At 35.7% G+C, this 20,766-nt stretch overlaps 1 protein-coding gene across 1 annotated transcript in view; it reads right to left on the bottom strand.

The window, feature by feature from the left end:
• PREX2 (phosphatidylinositol-3,4,5-trisphosphate dependent Rac exchange factor 2) overlaps nt 1–20,766 on the bottom strand; it is a 285,362-nt gene that overhangs the window by 141,552 nt on the left and 123,044 nt on the right. The window contains exons 12-18 of the mRNA XM_060127864.1: nt 16,150–16,253; nt 15,393–15,442; nt 12,755–12,830; nt 8,671–8,743; nt 6,058–6,200; nt 5,804–5,896; nt 3,970–4,118 (exon numbers count right to left, since the gene is read on the bottom strand). Coding sequence (XP_059983847.1) covers nt 3,970–4,118; nt 5,804–5,896; nt 6,058–6,200; nt 8,671–8,743; nt 12,755–12,830; nt 15,393–15,442; nt 16,150–16,253 — 688 coding nt within the window. The remainder of the gene's footprint in view (nt 1–3,969; nt 4,119–5,803; nt 5,897–6,057; nt 6,201–8,670; nt 8,744–12,754; nt 12,831–15,392; nt 15,443–16,149; nt 16,254–20,766) is intronic.

Genomic DNA, 20,766 nt, shown 5'->3' with positions numbered 1-20,766 from the left:
CAGGCGGACTCTCAACCACCGCGCCACCAGGGAAGCCCGAAAAGCTGTATTTTTAATGAATCCACATGGAAAAGAAGATGAAGAGATGGAGACCTTGAATCAGCCATCATGGCAAACCAGGCACGGATGTCCCACTGGTAGTAATCAATGAACTACTCCACGGAAGGAAGGCAGAAACCAGAAAGCAACCATGAAAAGCAGAGAACACGAGGCAAGACGGAACATCATAACAATAAATATTAGTTTAAATAAACTGCCAGAGAGAGCAAAGACGAATACAACCCAGTACATTCTGATGGATGGCCCTTGACGCCCCAGAAACAAGTGTTTTCCAAAAGATGATGAATTAATCATGAACTAAAGGTTGGCAGCACTTCAAGGGCACATTAGACAGAATAGAAGTTAGGTACAACAGCACTTATTTGCAGTCTATGAAAGAGCAACACCGCATCTAGAAAACTCGAGAAAGCCATACACTGCCCTTAGGGCTGAACGCAGGTGCTGGCCCCGCAATTTAAAATATAACCCCGGGGCTTCCCTGGTGGCGCAGTGGTTGAGAGTCCGCCTGCCGAGGCAGGGGACACGGGTTCGCGCCCCGGGCCGGGAAGATCCCACGTGCCGCGGAGCGGCTGGGCCTGTGAGCCATGGTTGCTGAGCCTGCGCGTCCGGAGCCTGTGCTCTGCAACGGGAGAGGCCACAACAGTGAGAGGCCCGCGTACCGCAAAAATAAATAAATAAATAAAATAAAATATAACCCCAGCAGGCATTCAGGCATTCCGTGATAGAAATGCAAACTGTCTGTTCTAGGGAAGCCTGAAAATGTTATTATAAATTAGATTACACACTATGAAGTGATCTGTATATTGGTGGCACAGAGGTCACGGAACTAATTCATCCTGTATCCTTAATTAAACACTTTGATGGATAAGGCTGTATCTGCTTCCTTTGAACATCATCTTGGCACTACTGTGTGTCAAAGGTACACTGGAAGATGGAAGATAGAACTGACTGAGGAAAAGAAAAGGGAATAAATACACCTTCTGAGCATGAAACCAAAAATAGAAGTAGCTCATGCTTCTCTATGTTACGAATGAGAGTTCACTTTTGCTGAAATAACTTGGAACTTTCTGGCCATGGTGAATTATTGTTGCTTTTGGACTGCGAAAAATTCACAGTGAACTCTCAAAACTCTTTCTGAGTAAGGTCTTCTATCTTATATTGCTAAGCAAGGCTGATCTTACTCTAATCTTCAAGAAGATGATGATATTTTTTCTTAACAAAATTTATACAGAGCACCGTGAGATGCATTTTGTTCATAATACTGGGCTCTCTTCATAAAACGACCTTTGGAAAACATGTTCCCCTGCTGGGACCACTATACGATTAAAAGAAGAATTAAATTTATACAAGAGGAATGCTCATTTCCTGTAGGAAAATAAGTGCACTAAATTATCTGCCACAAAGCCTTCTGAAAAATTCCTTGATGTTATCAAGTGTAAAATACAGCTAGGTTCAAAACAAAAATTCTGTTGTATTTACCCGTCGTATTTTGCCTTTTTCCCCCCAAACAGGATACTACATAAATTATAAGTAGCTATTATAAGAAAATATGAGAATGATTTATAGGAATCATATGTTAGAATAAGGACATATGAAAGGAAAGGTTGTAATACTTCAGACAAATTAAAAATAAAAAGGAAAAAATTGAGTACTCCATCCTCAAAACAGTTTTGAAATAAAATGTAACATGTGCTCTTGATGTAATAAAGAAGCAGTGAAAAAAAAATAAAATGAGAATAGATAAGCGTCACAGATAACATCACTGGAATACATACCACGTGCGGAACACCTGAATAGGTTTTTTTTTTTTTTCTTATTTAATGCTACCTTTCATAATGGACCCAGCACCTCACAGGTGCCCAATACATTTTATTTATTTATTTTAACATCTTTATTGGAGTATAATTGCTTTACAATGGTGTGTCAGTTTCTGCTGTATAACAAAGTGAATCAGCTATACATATACATATATCCCCATATCTCCTCCCTCTCGTGTCTCCCTCCCACCCTCCCTATCCCACCCCTCTAGGTGGTCACAAAGCACCGAGCTGATCTCCCTGTGCTGTGCGGCTGCTTCCCACTAGCCATCCATTTTACGTTTGGTAGTGTATATGTGTCCATGCCACTCTCTCACTTCGTCCCAGCAAACCTAGATTTGTTTAATGTTCTTAGCACCTCTGTGGCATAGGCACTCTTATTATCCCTATTTTTTATGGATGAGTTTGTTGAAGCAACACAATTAGTAAGCAAATGGTGAAAGAGAGGCTTGAACCTGGATGGGAGATATCGGGTTTCAGATACTGTGCAGCAAACACAGAGGGAAGAGTCAAAAGACCCAGGTTCCAACCCTGCTCATCTAGCAATTAATTCTAGGACTGAGGATCTGCCCCTTTCTATTCAGTATTGAAGCTGATGACTTCAAAGTCCTCTAAATTGAAATGTCTATGATCAGTGAAAAGTATTTGCCGGGTTAAATCAGGGGGCAAGGGGCTGTGGAGAGGGCCTTTAAGCTTACTAATGATTGCTCTGGAATACTACTGCCTTAGTCTTTTCCAATCTGTCCTTTTCCTTTTAAATGCCCTCAAATTGTCCAGAGGTTGGCAACTAGATAAGCCTCATCCTAGGTAGGGTTGGAGAAAGGGTGACTAATAGATCATAATTAGGTTTAGAGAGAAGACACTGTCATGGTTATTTGCTGTCCTGTATCTCAAAGCCTTCCTAAATTAATAACTTTAATGAGTCACTCTCACTCCTTCAGACCCCTTGGTAAGCTGTGGGTAGAAGCTAAAGCCTCTACCTTGATGACGCTGCAGAATCTAGCCCATTACACTGCACTTTAACTCTTAAGATAAATGATGGACCCAGCTATTGCTGAAAATATATACTAAGGTAGGGAAGAATACTATACCATATATACTTAGAATATTTTTATAAGTAGTTAAAATAAACCTTTTTGTTTCTGAAATGGTAACCTTCATTTACCTTCAAATTAATGAAGTTGCTTATTACTATTAAAATAATATACTTCAATTTTAGAAAGTAATATTGATATAATCATAGTACATTAAGACATTATGCTAGGCACTTTATATATATTCTCTCAATTAATTAATTAGTTAAACAAATCATGGAAATCTAATACAGGAACACGAGACCACCAATGATTTGCAGACAAAAAGCTAATGTTTTCCAAGTATATCCATAATACCTTGTTAATTTTTTTCAACCCCCCCCAGATCATTAATCATGTTCCCATTTTATAAATACTTGATTGTATGTACGTGTGTCAATACTTAGAAAAATCAACTAGCACTGAATTTCAAAAAAATAACAATGGTCATTTATGGATAATATGATTATAAGAAAATGTCTTCCTTTAGAAAAACCTGTACTCGCTAACTTTTCTATAATAAACATAAGGTTTTTTTCTAATCATAGGTAGATAGACATATTTTTAAAAAATAATGGACATATTACTAAGTACATGAAAGCATGGAAGTGTCTGTCACCCAGGTTTGATCCCATCTCCTATGAACACTTAATCATAACTGGTATCATAGTCCCTGAAATTCTTAGAGCTGAACATGGCGGAATATAGTTTTCATTGCCAAGTGTTCTACTAGTTTTCTTCACTCATAATCAAACTCAACCCAACCCAGACCAGAAAAATTGGGGCATCAAAAGGAAAATATTATTCTGTTGAAACTACCTGATTTAAGTAGCAAGCATTTAACCATCACAAGCAACGTATTTTTTCCCATTATCTACAGACCAGTATCAGTAATGTTGGTGACATTTAAATGTGCCAAGCAGTGAGATGCTTAATTCCAGATGTTCACTCTTAACTTTTCTATTTTATTCACCTATGTCTAATTTTTTTAAAAACCGCACAAAAATTATACAACTTACTCTCTTGGCTTTGTGCTCACAAGAACTCTTAGAGGTTTTCTGCTATGTAAGCATGATTTCAGGAAGCAATCCACTTCATTGAAAGGTCTCATAAAAACCAGGTCACCATTAATAGCAAAAATCTTTTTCCCAACTTCCATGCCAGCCATCTAAGAGAGAAACAGCAAAAAAAAAAAAAAAAAAAATCAAATTTTATTTTAATAAGGAACCTATTTTTTCACAGAATTAGAATCTGAAAGGGTCTAGAACTTAGAGATTTTGACATTTTAACACATCTGCAATGTTTTCATACAATGTCACAATACAGAACTGTGGAAGAGATAACACAGTTATTCTCTTTGACCTACTTTTAAATTTGATCACCCATCTCTACTGAAATTCTCCTCCCTCCCTCCCTCCAGGACTTAACACTGTACTTCTCCTGTAACCCTTTTTTCTGTTATATTTTTTAGTTCTTATTTCATCCTTTTAACTACAGTCAAACCCCAGGTTAAGTTTTTTGCCTGTGTTTTCTATCTATATCCAAATAACTGAGGGAGTTTCAACCTCTATATAGACATGGATAACAACCAAATATACATCTCTAGCCTGACATAGCATAGGGGACCACAGGGCAGGAGAGAGAAATGGCCTGGAACCAAGGAAGAGCTCCAACAGGCACAGATCACAAGATGCTGGAAAGATGACAAGGAAGACATTATCTCTCCACGCCAACCAGGCCAATCTTCTTAACCAACTCTACTGCCTATAAATTATATACTGTTTTGGTTACCAGCCAAATGACGAAAACCCGGGAGAGGGCATTTTATTGGTGGCAGAGTCAGATGAAGCTGGGCTCCAAGAACACCCTCTGAAAATGACTGGGGAAAACATTTCCTCATCATAGAAAATAAGAAAAACAGTCATTTGTTGGCCAGGCCCACCAACAGAGTATGGGCTGAGCAGAGTTATTTTGTTTGAAATTAATATGCTGTACATAGAGCTTTGTCTTGCACGAGGTTGGTAAAAGACAGAGACCTTGGGCGTCAGCAAATCGGGTAAGTGACAGTTTGCTACTAACTTTAAATAGGCTCAAAGCTAAAAGCCATGCTTCATTCATTTTCTCATTCTTTATTAAAAATTTATATATTGAGACATTTGCTTGAGGATTAAGCATTTTATAAGCCAGGCAGAGGTAGGAATACTTTTAACCTGACATACTTGGGATATAACATTAGAAGGTACGTTCCATGAGGGCAGAGAACTTTGTTTTGTTCACTGCTGTATTACCAGAGCCTAGAACGCTGCTAATCACGTAACAGGCACTAAATAAACATTTCTGAATGAATGAATGATCAGGAGATTCCTTTGTTTAAAAGTCTGGTAAGGTGAGAGTACATTAATCAATTTATCGGCATTAACCCAATATGAAAATAAGCGAAAGCATGTGCTTTACTAGTGGAAGTTGTACTTAAATAAGACAGTCGAAAGTGATAGGAAAATAGAAGATACAGCCCTAGATTTAATGGAAGGATCATGTGACATACACAATACAGTCCCACCCTATGCAGTCTCCACAGGGCTGCAGGCTAGAATCAGACATGGAATAAGCCACCTGGACTCCTAGGAGGTCGACAGTTCAAGCTGTAGATCTCTAAAATACCTCCTCCCACTATCCTTAAGTACCCAGACAACCTCTGTCACGAATCCAACAGTATTTAAAAGAACCTCAGAATAAGATTATTCAGAAACATTATTTGCCATAAAGATACTTAAAGGCTGATTTCACTTTGTTTAAAACTTTTATGTTTGTATGTCACGGACAAAGTTAAATAAAAATGCTAATTTACATTACCTCAGCATTAGACCCCTTTTCTACCAGCTTTATTATTGGAACTTTATTTTTGTCTTCTAACCCAAAACCATAGCTGCCTTCATTGGATTTAATCTGAAATGCAAAATATTAACATTATTAATAAAAAACTATGAAAAAACTTACAAATCAAACAGAATGAAATAATATGGTGTATCACTGTCAAACACGTTTATGTAATCTCCTGTTAATGCCTAATCAAGAAGAAAACCTGTATAGCACAGTAGCAAACTTACCAATAATGATTTGGCTATAACATTTTCTACAACTTTTAAGTCATGTTTCATCAGTCGATGTTTCATATTTGATCCTTCCATTTCCTCATCAGCAAAAAAGCGGAAAAGTAAGGGTTCATCTTTGAATTCACTTTTTTCAAGGACTATGGAAACAGAGAGAGATTGAAACTGTTTCAATTATCCCCAAATTGACCTCAGTTTCCATACTGACAGACCCTTCAGTAAATTAATACCCTGTCCCATTACCTAGAACAAGTTACATTCACAAATATCCCAATAACCCTTTTTTATTTCTTGCTATAATTTCAAGCCAATGTTTCCTTTAGATTACTATTACCTAAATAATTTTGAATTTTTAAAACAAGTAATATATTTTTCATTGTTAACGTTTTTTTCTTAACCAAGTCTGCCACCTTTTCAGATTAAAACCCAACTTTAAGTCAAAGATTATATTGAATCAAAAAATGTATGCAGTTCAAAACACAGAAACCTACACTGTTTCGAATTTGTAGTAAACATTTTAACTAAAAACACAAAAACATTTCTGTTTTTAATATCCTGCACAATTATGGGAAAATTCAAATGGGTTAACTGTTGCCCTTATGTGTGTGAGCAATTCCCACTGTGGTCGCTTTTATTCCAACCCTTCAAACCAGAAAGATATCTTCTGGGTGAAAAGTGATTTTAGTTCCCACTAATTCCTAGTTCTTTTCTGTAAAAACATTATTCTCAAATAAACTTATTTCTGCAAAGGTCAGTTTCTTCCCTTTTATCTGAACATTAATATTTCCCCCCAAAGTCCCCAAGCTTCCTGGCACGCTCTCATGATATAAGGTATATGTTTTGTTAGCCTTTTTAAAAATAAAGCTAAATACTAATAGAAAGAATTTGTACTCAGTGAGGACCTGACGACTGTCAAAGTGTCTTAAAAGAGAAATCTTCTCTATTTCTCCTTATCTACCCTTATACCCTAAAGCATACTTTTTGAGACAGGTTGATTCACTGAGTCAGGGATCTAAGATCTGCAGTCCCAGGGCACAGTAGAATGTTAGGCTTTATCATAAGACAGACCCGGAGCTCAAATTCCAGGTCTGGGACTGATTCTGGGTGAAACACTAGGAAAGTTACTTAAACTCCTTGAACTTCAGTTTCCTCACCCGTAAAATGCAGGCAGTAAAACCTTCTTCATAATGTTGGACAAAACTAAAATGAGGTAATAAGTGTAAATAACTTGGCTTATAGTAGGCAACCAAAAATGACAGCTCTTTGATTTCATTATTTTAACAGAGGTCCAAATCACAATTGTTGACTAGCTGTATGTATGAATTGACCTTTGAATGAAGGACTGGTTGGCAACATGAGTTAACAAATGAAACTACCAACCACAAATTAAAAGGTAACACAAGCTGTAGGTGACAAGAGAAATGAGGATATAATTGAGATCGAGTTACGTCTTGCCTACATGACCTAAGCAGTTTCCCAAAACTCACATGGTGTTTCTGCTACTACTGTTTTCCTCCACCAAACAGTCAGTCTAAAGGCAGGGAGAGAGAACATCAGTAAGGCCAGGAATGAGCGGAACTAGCTGTGCTTTACTGACAGAGACTTTCGTAGGGAAAACCTTTACTGTAACTCAATATTTTAAAAAAACTATTTAGATAAAATTGCTGCTTGTTGATACTTTCAAGAGAAAAATAATCAAAACCTTTGAAGGTTGATATTATTGTTTTAATCCCCTATAATGATATCATTCCTTCCATTCCATTGTTGGCTCTTCAAAGACAGACATTTCCCCTATCACAGCTCATACAGTGGTCCAGAGATACTAGAATGTAATGGAATTCCCAAAGGAACATACGATAACCAAGGATGCTCTCAAAATCGCTGTTAACTTTTGCTGTACTTTTCTTTGAAAAGAGGTAACAACTTTCTGAGTGTAATTGACAAATAGGTACAAGAGCTATCAAATATACACATATGCAAATATTAACAATGAAAAGAGATTGTTTGGGTTTATGGAATCTATAAGATGGTATGAATAGAGAGGGAAAACTAAGTCTCATTATTTTTATAAACTGAAGGGAAATGAAGTCATCAAACAAGAAAGAAATTCAATCTTTAATTAGCAGCCAAAAAGAAACAGATTTTTTTCCAGAGATTTATAATTTTGTTCTCTGAGATAATTTTGAAAGCATTTTTCTAAAAATAACTGTTCAGATTAAATGCTCTCGTTTAATCATTTTAATATATACTGGCATTCAAAAAAAAAAAAAACATGGCTCTGACCTAAAATAGTTTCAAAGAGATATATCAGCTTTTTTTTTTTTTTTTTTTTAGAAACTTCTAGTTCAAGCTGTTGGTTTTTTGGGATCAGTCTAGAAAAACAGAAGAGAAGTAATGGCAACTGGTAGATAAGAGTCATTAGACACAGCAAAGGCACCAAAGTGACACTGAATGCAGACGTGGTGACCCAACAGGGACACACGGCAAGACCCAGACAGTCTTGCTGGTTTGTCTCCAGATGACTTCCCTGGAACACTGAGACACTCCCAGTGTCCTAACAAAACAAAACAGTGAAATACATCTGTAAGCTTCCACAGTAACAATCCCTACCATGGTGCATAAATCCATTGTCACAGAGTCCAACGCCAAATATCATTGCCTCTTCTCTGGTGCGGCAATCCCCCTGTTAACCACAAAAGCCCTGTACAAGTTAATAGGCAACTGAAGATTCTGCTGCATCTTAACCGCGTTTGACATTTCAGCACTGGACTGACAAAGCCATTCACACATTAGGACAGACGCTGCTTTCATAAGGCCACGATCCATCTAAGGGTTATAAAACATTCACTTGATTATGAAAATATCTTCTTCTGACATTACATAAAAAATAAAGATTTCATACTTCTTGAGAAAAATCATGTCTTATTTAAAAGGAAAAATACATAGGTAACTAAAATGTATTGCTATCACAAATGATCCCTTTCTCTTATTTCTTTGATCTTATATCGCAATTATGTAACAAGGAAATATCCTACATATTGAAAACTCACTAAATAAAACTTGCTAAGTAAAAATTATTATGTGTGATCTCAGCTATCACCTCCCTTCCACAAAATGGCCTTGCTCTTTAAGTACCCCCAAAGAAACCTACTAATCTAGGGTGACTCGTAAGACCCTAAGAGTGTGTTGTTCAGTGAAGTCAGCAAATGCAAGCTTCTCTTTCTCTATCTTGCCAAAAAAAAATCAGCTCCTATAACTGATCCCCAAAAGAAAGCCCAATGCAAACTTCTGTTATGATTTTTATCTAGAAAACATCTATTTTATTCATTTAAGTATGAATTCATATACAGTCTGCCCTCTGTCACCACGGGTTCAGCATCTGAAGATTCAACCAACCACGGATCAAAATTATTCAGAGAAAAAAAATCCAGAAAGTTCCAAAAAGCAAAGCTTGAATTGCAGGACCAGACACTGTTTACATAGCATTTACATTACATCAGGTATTATAAGTAATCTTGAGATTACTTAAAGTACATGGGAGGTTATTTGCAAATACTACTCTATTTTATGTAAGGGACTTGAACATCTGTGGATTTTGGTATCTTCAGGGGTCCTGGAACCAATCCCTCGTAGATCCCAAGAGGGCCGACTGCATGTGAATATATATGTGTATATGTATGTATGTGTGTCCATATGTCATTACAGTTGTATGTTTTACAGTTTAAGAAGTGCTTTCTTACATATTATCTCATTTTTCCTAGTCCTATGTTTTAGCTCTTAGGTACAATACTCTACCAAATCCATCCCCTCTTCTCTCCGGCTTCTATTTCATTTCTATCTCAACACCCTAACCCAGTGTTTCTTCATTTCACGTCTAAATTGCCATAATTTTTTCCTGTACTTTCTCTAACTTATTGCCTTTATAGAATTAAACTTCCTTACACAGGAATATCATGTTCCAAAACTTTACACTGACTCTCTTTTTTAATAATCGTAAAATATCAAAATTTTCTGTTGGGCTTTCCAGACCTCCCATAATCCTAACTTCATTCTACCCCTCCAGCCTCATTTTCCAAAGGTGGGGTCACCTTCACTCTTGTCAAGCTGACCCCCCCAATTGTTACCCTTCACACATTTAAATTCTACCTATCTGTCTATCAAGGACCAAAACAAGTGCCGCCTCATGCTGTGACAACTCCACCCCTCACTAATCCTGTTAACTAACAAGACATGTATAATCTGTATCTTTGGACAACGCATCTGTGCCCTTTTCAAAATACAGCTGTTACGTAACTTTTATGAATTCACTCAAAAGATTTTTTTTTCTGCCACAAAGTGTGCCAAGTGCTACAGAGAGTAAAGCACTCAAACAAAAAACTACTTCCCTGCCCTCCAGCAATTCAAATCTGGTGAAGAACTTAGTCACTTAAAATATGGTATATAATAAGTACCATCATCCAAAAGCTATCAGATCTAGGCTATACTCCAAACAACACATGGACTATCACATTGGAGTCAGTTCTCTATTTGGTCCCCTTAAGCTCTCCAAGTCAACTCAGTGTCCCGGTCAATGCTAGAAATTAAGTTTTATTATCAGTTGAGAGCCTTGGTGGAAAGAGACCCTTACTTTTAAAATATCTCTTTTTCATCTTAGATTAAGAACTGTAACTTATCCTTCTCTTATCATACCATTACCATGTCTTGCTTTTCACAGCCAGCCCATATTGTCCTAATCTGAAGCTAGAGTTAATCAGGTCTGATACGTACATTTGGATACGTTTTACACCATCAGACTCATAAAGCTTAAGTGACAGAGAAGAGCTGACATATACAGCTAGTCCAGTAAGCAGAAAACAGCTGTGAAAATAAAATCTAGAGAGATTAAGTGACTCAATCGTTTGCAGAACTGCTTATCAGCAGAACTGTCATCAGACACCAGATTACCTGAATCCCAGTCCATTTCAATCTCTATTATGTACAATTTCTACAGACGTTGTCATAACAGACCACTAAGAAAACCTGAAGAAAAAAAGAATTGCAACTTGGTTCGTTTTTTGAGCAACTTATTTTAGTCTTCTAATATTCACACTTGGAAAGTATACGTGCCAAAGAGGAAAAAAAAAAAAAAAAAGGTGATAACTGACTTCCTGAGTCAGAACTTTAAATATTTATTCCACATCAACTTTTGCTTCAAAGAAACTTTCTTCGGTTTTCTCATATAATCAACATATAGTACAAGAATTCATGTGAATTCTGTTAACAGCTTAATTTCTAGGTGAAATTCCAACTCTGTTACCAAATATAGAACCAATCCCAATGACACACACTGACCATAGTGTTATAAAAGGCTCTCACACTAGTCAAGCCCCTGGACATAGGAATTTGGGTTTTATCGAAAAAAAAATGTTTGGTTTAATCTAAGATCTTAATTTCTAGATAAAATAAATCTAAGTGCCATAAAATGCAAAAATAGGGGGTCTTGGATAGTGTAGAAGTTAATATTAAAAATAAAAATCTCAAAATGTGTGTGCACAGATGAATCAAATGGGAATTAAACGTTAATATTTGAAACAAAAAATAAACATTTCTATGACTGAGCATCAAACGTTATTATCCACTTGCAACAAAGGAGGTAGGCTAATTTCTTCAATAACAGAAAAGTAAATTGACTCAAATATCCAAATGTAATGACAACATTTCAACCAAGCAATATCCCCTTTCTCAAAATAGTAAGTTCTGTCAAAGTGGATATCAGTTTTCTTAGCCTTTTCTTTAATCCCTGGAAAACATTTGACTATTTATTACTTGATCTAGTACAATAAAACATTTAAATAAATTTATATTTGAATATCTATTACGATGGGCTAGATGCCTTGAGTTGCAAATAACATTTTCTCAATACCAGCTATCAGCTCCCACATTCTAAGAAGCAGAACAACAATCACAACAAATTTTACACTTTCCTATTTACAGTGTATGCAGATGGATACTGTATTTTTTTTGGGGGGGGGAGGGGAGTGAAGCTTGAGAGTGGGCCAGTGGGGAGGGGTAAATATTTTGTGATGCTGTCTACCTATGGGCTTATAAAGTTTACAGCTGCATTAGGAGGACAAGCATTACCATTAGCATGAAAAGTAGGGCAGATCTCAGTTGCAAAAGCTTCTAGCCATACACTTAGGGCAATACGTAAATGATACATCTTATTGCATTCACCCATTCACCCTCCCCTGTTCACACTAATTGGAAATTTCAATCCATTTCAGAGAAGTAAAGCTCATATTATCAAAACACAATTATTATCTAACAGAGAAGAAGGCACAGGGAGATTAGAATAACCTGCTAGGACTAAAAACCAGATACCTTAAAACAAATCAGTGAACAAAACATACAAGTAATTTTAGTACATGCACATTTATTTAAATTATACTTCGTTTCTTGACGGATCTCAGATGATATTTTTGAATCCAGAAACACCTTCCTCTTGAAAGACAATATTGCATAAAAATCAAGTCTGGGACTCTGAAGTCAGATGATCCAGGTTCAAATCCTAACTCTGCTTCATTTTAGCTGTATGAACTTGGTCAAGTTATTTCACTGTCTCATTGGCAAGTGGGAGTTTTAAAAAGTACCTAAATCACTTCAAAGTCTAAAGCAGCAGTGAATGTAACTCAGTAACTTCTATTTGCCTATTTACCTGTGCAATTAACCAGTCTATCAGCTTGTTGGCCATAACCACAGATTTGTAGGTTCTTAAGTGGTAATCTTTATCTCTATAAAGGAAAGAGAAAGAAAAAACATTAAGCAAGAGGACAAGTAAGCACAAGGAACCATTTCATTTCGTATCAGTGTGCAACAGAAGAGTTTACTCAATGTAATTTGAATTGACTGTCCCACTTATGTGTAAATAAGACAGCTTTACAAGGTGTACACACCTGAAAACTCCCTTCACCAGCTCACACCAGAAGAAGAAACCCACAAGGATACCAAAACAGCACATTTCTTCTTTCACATTTTCCTATATCCAAACTGATTGTTAATGCTATGTTACCTGGTAATAACTTGGCTAGAAATACAATAGCTCATTAGTAAAAGAAGAATAAAATAGAATTCCCTCCCTTTAAATCAAGATAGAGTCTACGAAAAATCTCCTCAAAGTACAAGAAATAAAGTAACCCCTTGTATTTCTGCTCCTGAGTTCTCCAGGGAGGCAGGATTTGCCCCAGAGGATTATTCGATAGGCTCAGCTGTAGTGGCAGACCTGAGGCCTGTCTTGAGGGAAACACACCGAGAACCTCGTTATTCATTTTGTCTGATCAGAGCACGGACTCAGCCACGCTGCATCCCCAGGCAGCCCCGGGAATCCTGGCTCTCCACAGCAGACTCTCCTTTCTGCAGACTTCCCAGTTCTGAGAAACGTTTCAAAGTCTAGTTAGATACCAACAAAGTGCTCATGATCAGAATAAGGCCCCAAGGGTGGAAACCTGTAATTCATTTACTTTGCGGGCCTGGATCAAAATGGAATGAGAAAACGACAGTCTTTTCAACATGTCAAAAAACTCCAAACTGCAATCCACTTGGCGTGACAAATAATTACTGGCTATATTCATGGTTCTTGAGCTTCTGTCAGTAGTTTACAATTAATATTGACATCATTTCATCCATTTTCATAAAAAGCTCCCTGAAACATGAATGAAATTTCTGAGAGTTCAACAGTGAATGAGCTAGTTAGCCAGTAATCAAGAGCAGATTTTTAAAAATCTTTTTAAGTCTACCTCCCTCCTTCTGATACCTCATCACCCATTTCAGCTTGGTTTCCATGTGTCAATAAGAAGGACAGGGTAGTCTTTTATAGACCACACGTGGGTCTGTGGATTCTTCACCCAAGTCATTTTTCTTTTCATAAGCTGAGTTCACACATGACTATCGTACATTCCATCTGTTTTATGGGTTTTTTTTCTCATAAATTTACCTTGCACAATTCATAAACCATCGTCATTTCTAGCCCAAGAACAATTCCTTCTTATCAGCTCTTTCAGAATGTAACTTTCTTGATAAGAAATCCCACATGGCTAAAATATATTTTCAGAACACATTTTCTCACATGTGAAACCTACATATACATACACATGTGGCCTGAAAAAATTATCCAGTATCGTCTTCTATCAGTTTAGCAGAAAAAAACCTTAAGTATCGAACCATCTTTTAGCATTACATTATCCAACATATTCACAGAGTGCCTGTGCCAGGAATATAGCAGGGAATCAACAAATGTTGGTTCCTTTCACCTCTTTTTACTTTGTGAAGCCTGCTTGTGAAAGTGGACAGGGCATTTTTAGGAGTAATAGGTAAAATTCTGTCTTCTCCTTCGGGACCTGCAGTGTGGGCATTCCAACGCTTACCAGCAACTTTTGGGATCTTTTTTTTTTAAGCTCTGCGTTTCCTTGGAATTGGAAAGCAGAGTGAAAAACAGAAACACTGTCCATCAAACGTTTGGATTCTACAGACACGACTGAAAAGCCTCTATATTCATTTTAGAAATAGTATGTTCATTTTTCTGTTCCAAAAAGTATGTTTTAGTCAATAAACTCCAAATGACATCTGGCCATCTGAAATTAGTTTTACATTACATTACATCCTACTACTTAGTGTATACCAGTGCATATTACAAAAGTACTGATGATCTCTATTAGTAATCATAACACAGAACTCAAAGTTTTCTGCTGTTTTTCTAAAGAGATAAACTGAAAATGAATCCTGATGTCTCTTTAAAAAACAAAAAGGCATCTCTTCAGAAGTTAAAACATGGTACAGAAAAAAAATGAGAAAATTATAATTATTAACTCCAAGTCAATTCTTAATTTTCAAGTGCAAAATTTTTTCTTTGGATAAAAGATGATTAAAAAAATATTGTGAAATAAAATACATATCCAAGATTTGATTACACAGTCTAATGAAAAAAATTACTATACAAATAACCATAATGGTAAATATTTATAGTAAACAGTATTTTGAAATCCTCTACCAACCAGCCAACTATTATTTATTAAATATTAACTGAAGGTGGATCATTTCAAAATCAAGCCTGTAATTTACTATGAATTAATGGCAAATAATTTTAGAAATCAGAATAAAAAGAGTAGAAGAAATGGTATAATTAGAGCCTCAGAAAATTCAGAAATACTTTCAGATAAATTGTGACTTAATCTTTAAAAGTAAAATTTTCACTTTGGGAAGAAAAACAAAATAAGTTAAGTTCCAGCTTAATAATATTTATCTAATATGCAATATAAATATTTCCATTTAACCTCCCAGAACTTAGAAACTAGACTCACCTTATCACTGGAGTAAATAGACTATGAAGACGGCAATATAATCGTATGCCCTATTGTAAAACAAAAATATGTCAAAAGCAAGTAAGATCACTCAAAGGACAAACCAATGAAATTTTGAATAAAACAGATTCACTGTCAACATGCTGAAATCATTACCCTATTATTCAAATGATACATTACATCATAAAAATAATATAACTTAAATCTTTAAAAACAGGATTAAATTGTGCTATGAATTTTTCATATACATATGACATATACATACACAGAGGACTTTTAAAACTATTTTCTTAAAATATAAAATTTTGAGATATAATGTAAACAGAATATAAATCTATGTAGTGGTCCATCATACTACTTGATCATTACATGTCAATATAAATTTTGTCAAGTGTACAAAGAAAACTGGTATTACATAAATTTTATGTATTTATCTTTTTGTTAAATTTATTCAAGTATCATGACCACTTGTTGCTACATGTGAAACAGTTTTCAACAGATATAATCTTCTGAGTTATGCAATTGCACTATTCCCTTTTAGAATTAGATAAACAGAATAAAAACAATAATCTAACATTCTAATTCTTAAAATAGCAAGACAAAAATCAAGAGGTTTGCTTACGTACGTCAGGTAAAAATTTCCTATACCGGCAGAATTATTTTAAGTCTCTCTACAGGATTTTATCTTGCTGAAGATAAGAATATAACGACAACACGAATTCTTTTATTGATAAAAGGTTATGGGAGAGGTTGTTACCTTTGAAATCACATCCTGCATCTCATTTCTTGGATAAAAGGTTCCATCATCATAGCGAAATCGATATAACATCTGTTCTGGTTTGAATTGATGTTTATCCGTAACTAAGAACATAAGAACAGTATATTAAAATCCTGACAAACTAAAAACTGGCAGATAAAAAACATATTCCCAAATACTGAAACTTTTAGTTTTACCAAAAGCTTTCATTTTCCTAACATAGTGATGCTAATCCAGTATTTTGATGGTAAGATTCATGATAAGATTTTGTTACATAATATAGTTACAACTTCCATGTAATGACTGAAGAACTAAATTAAGGTTAGCCACATTTAGGTAGCATAGCGTATGCATTTGTGCGTGTGCGCAGTGATTTACACTTAAATAAATAGACGAGTTTGTGTTTTCTATTTCTTCACAATGCCACAAAGTCAAGCAAAAAGTGCCCTTCGAACAGCAGATACTCCAACTAGTGAGTTATAATTTGACTCTCAGCCCCAGAAGTGAATTTTAGCATTTATCTGTCTTATCCCACAGCAATCAGGCCAAGACCACACATATACCAATCTTGACCATTTATCCTGTGTTTAGATCTTCAGAGTAGATTAGATAAATTCAGTATGTAACTGATTCCAAAATTTTAACAGTTTTCTTACACTGACAAATGCTTTTGTTACACGTCACTTAATTTTTTTTTTCCTCAGTGGAAAATGAGAGTGGTCAACCTTCACTTCCATCCTTAAGATAAGACTTTCCATTCATAAAGACTCCTACTAAACTTTCTCTCAAGTTTCCTTTTATTCTAGGTAGTCTGATAAAAAAAAAAAACTGTTCTAGAAAGGAAAAACCTCAAATTAAATCTCAAAGAGTTTACATTTAAATGTTTTATTTACAGGGAATGAAAAATTTGCAGAAGAGATAATTTGTTGCAATGGGCTCTATTTTCATGATTACATAGAAGACTTTGACCTTTACTTTTTGCTAAAAATGTTGAAGGGGGAGAAAAATCTGTCAGAATTCTCATGAACTACATTGGTGAATCCAGAAGAAAGCCAAGAGACTTGTAACACACACACACACACACACATACACATACACACACACACATACACACACACACACACACACACACACACACACATATGCAAAGTTTCAGCAATTTCACCCTCATCTATCCAAACCAAATGCATGGCTTGCAGCCATAAAACTGAGACAGGCTTGCTGCCAAAAAGGGACAGACAACACAACTTTTGGCATCTTTTTTCCAGATTAAGCCAAAAAGAAAGAAAAGCATATGTGAAAGAAAAATAAAATCGGAAGAAATATTTTGAAATCCTATGGCATGTTTCAAGACCAGTTATTTATTTCTCCTGTGCAATCTACCTATTCCCATTTTTATCCCTTAAGAGTCATTGAAATAAGTTATTATATTGATGTTCCAAAATTCAAGGAAACTTGGGCCCAAAGGTATCTTGCCACAATAAAACAAGTGGTGTTTCAACCTGTTCAAAATAGAATGCTTCACTGTAAGGTAAACTCTTGTGACTTTGCTAGTGAATCTTGGGCTAATCTGCAACTCTACGCTGTTGCCTTGGAAAAACAGTGAATAGTTCTGCATACAAATCCACTCCCCCAACTTCTCGAGCATGGAAAATGGGTTTATTAGCTGATGAGAAAGGTTGCTGAATGACATCTTTTAAACAACTCTGTGATGCTGGATATTACCAGGGATGTACTGGTAAATGATGAACAGCTTGCTCTCTAGTGTTGTGGAAGAAGGAGCACTGATGTGTAACATTCGCCGGTTTCCACGGTATCAAATACTCCCACGCTGGCCAATTTCCAGCTACCAAAATAAAGTCACTGAACACAGAATGAGATGTGCAGTGACACATTATTATTTAGTATTTCCACCACACAAAAATAATAGACATAAGTAACACCACGACCATAGATAACAATAAAATGTAGTAAAATAATTAGGAAGTGATGAGTTCTAAGGGTATAGTACCTTTGTTTATAATATAATTTAGGTACTTATATGTTATATAATTTAATTTTAATAATAGCTGTGCTTAACTACAAGCTTGCAATTTATTTAAACATTTAATCACCAGCTCTCTACAGCTTTGACCAGCCAACTTCAGCACACCACTGGCTATAATGAATGAGCTCTCTGAATTCCCACATAAGCATTTATAATGTAAATAATAAAGCCAGACAAGAAGAACATTATCAACATATCACAGAGAAAGCATATGTTGCCTCAACCCAAGAATTCCCAGTACAGCAAGGCTTTGCCTCTGATGAAGTTCTCAACGATATTTGCAATGTGAATAATAGCATTAACAGTCAACTTTTTTTTTTTTTTTTGCTGGCTCTTTATAAAACAGATGGCTCATTCAACTTTATTTTAGGAATTCTATTTTCACTAAAATGCGGCTCGAACCACATACTAATGAAACTAGCCTGCTTGGCCCATATTTCTTCATTCTAATAAAATTATTAATGTGAAATTGCATAATATGTTCTCTTATTCTAGGCTTGGGAGAATCTCTATTAGTTAACTTTGGACACTAAAAAAAAAAGGTTACTTCCAGCAACAAAAGTTCTGTATACCAGATCGGACATTACAACTGATCAGATCCTGATAGCAGTAACAGCACAGGCCACTGAAATCAAACTGTGACCAACAGGACTTTCAATACAGGGTACTCAGTGCTAAATTTCTCAGAAAAAGAGTTAAGCAGGTTATAAATATCATTGTTCAAAAAGATTTCAATTCTTTTAAGTTAAATAATAAAGTGTCCTTGAATTTGAAATTTCAGAATAAATTTTAATACAGAATTTACTACTTTCTTTTCAAAATTGTATTACTGGAAAAGGTGGTGTCTGAGGAAGGGGAGGAAAGTTGATTAGGACTGAAATTCTGATATCCGTTCCAAAAAAAAAATCTTATGCTGTTGAATTTTTCTCTTTTAAGAGGAGGCAATTAAAATATTTTGAGACGTATGTTAACAAAATAAGTAAGGGTGGTTCTCTCTGTGATTCCTTCCAGATCTTTCAGCAGTCCTGAACTGAAAAGGTCAGACTCTAGAGTACTATGTTCATGAAGAGACTGAATAAATATTATTCCAACTCCACTTTGTACTAACTTAAAATTGACTTGAATGTGTCTGCCTAGCTACGCATGTCTTCAGGGAAAGTAACAACAGTTTTGTTATTGTAAAGTAAGTAAAATTCCACCCATAATAGTTGTCTTCAATTTTCAGAACCTAATTCATTAAGTAAACGAGCAACTCTTCCTCATACAATTGCTGGATCACCTGTGTTGAAAGATGAAAGCAAGAGTGGATGGGTGACTTGAAAATAATCTTACAGCTCCTCTGAAAGGATAACCTCTCCTTGCGCCTTGACCTTTGCAGCTTTGGGAATAAAGCTTCTCTAATATCCTGTTATCTGTTACAAGGTACCTCATAGTCAAAAAGGAAAATACTGTGACAAACTTAGCATAGCTCTTTCTAGAATATAGTTAAGTAATCCCATAGAAGTACAAAAACTTACATATCCATAATTTTTTAAACAATTTAATAGCAGTATCTATTGTTGACAGATAGCTTTAAACCATTTTTTTCTGTTATTTCTAATTCATAAAAGATTAAAGTGACTCAAATTAACAACAGAAGTCACAATAACCTCAACTGAAAACAGAAATGTTAAAAGTGATTTTTGTGACTATTATGTGCTGATATCATTGTAAAACATTAACAAATAAATATAATGATTACTCTGTCTTTCATATGATTTCATAGATCTTATATTGACCCAGGAGCTAAGCCTCAGGGGCAGAAATTGGGTATTTTTTTTACCAGATTGGTTTAGCTTTTGTTTTTCCTGCATATGCATGTACAGGACATTTCTAGGAGCCTCTTGCAGCCAAGGGTGACCACATATCTGAGTTGTGCCCACGGACATGTGCACAAAAGTGATGCACAGTGGGAAGGGTACAAACCCATTTAAAACAAACAAGAAACTCCACCCTTCCTTCAAGGTGACCTTTAGGAGCACTGTATTGAAGATGGAAGAGCTTCTGTCGGGCACCAAAACTCTGCATGGAGCAGGGTGCCACCACCTCATCCTCCACCACTGACTGAACTGTACATGAGTGACAAATTAGCTTCTATAATGTAAGCCACTGTATTGGGGAGGCTTATTTGTTACAGCAGCTAGTGTTAACCAATACAGTTTTCCTTCTCAATAGTCCTTGCAAAAAATTAGTTCTCCCATCCTAGTAGATTTCTGTCTTGTCTGAAAGGAAATATTCCAGCAGCTGGATTTCTTGATGGACAAGCTAAAAAGATAGGCTTAAAACGATTAGACCGTAAGAAAAAAAAAGGTCAAGGGTTCATATTTACATACCTTCATGTACCTAGCATAATACCTTACATGTAGAATGAAGGAAAGAGTCAGTAAGGAAAGGAGTAAATAAAAGGTATCCATAAACAGATTTTCCCTTCCTTGCTCTAGTGGTAATACACAGGCCCTGGAAGTACATAGTCTGAATGGGAAAAGAATAATCACTTCTGAAGGTCAATGATTGTATACAAAACCTCTTTA

This window comes from Lagenorhynchus albirostris, chromosome 17 (genome assembly GCF_949774975.1).
Source record: "Lagenorhynchus albirostris chromosome 17, mLagAlb1.1, whole genome shotgun sequence".
Classification (NCBI taxonomy): domain Eukaryota; kingdom Metazoa; phylum Chordata; class Mammalia; order Artiodactyla; family Delphinidae; genus Lagenorhynchus; species Lagenorhynchus albirostris.
The sequence above is the reverse complement of the archived record's forward strand: the minus strand, read 5'-3'. Positions and strand labels throughout refer to the sequence as shown.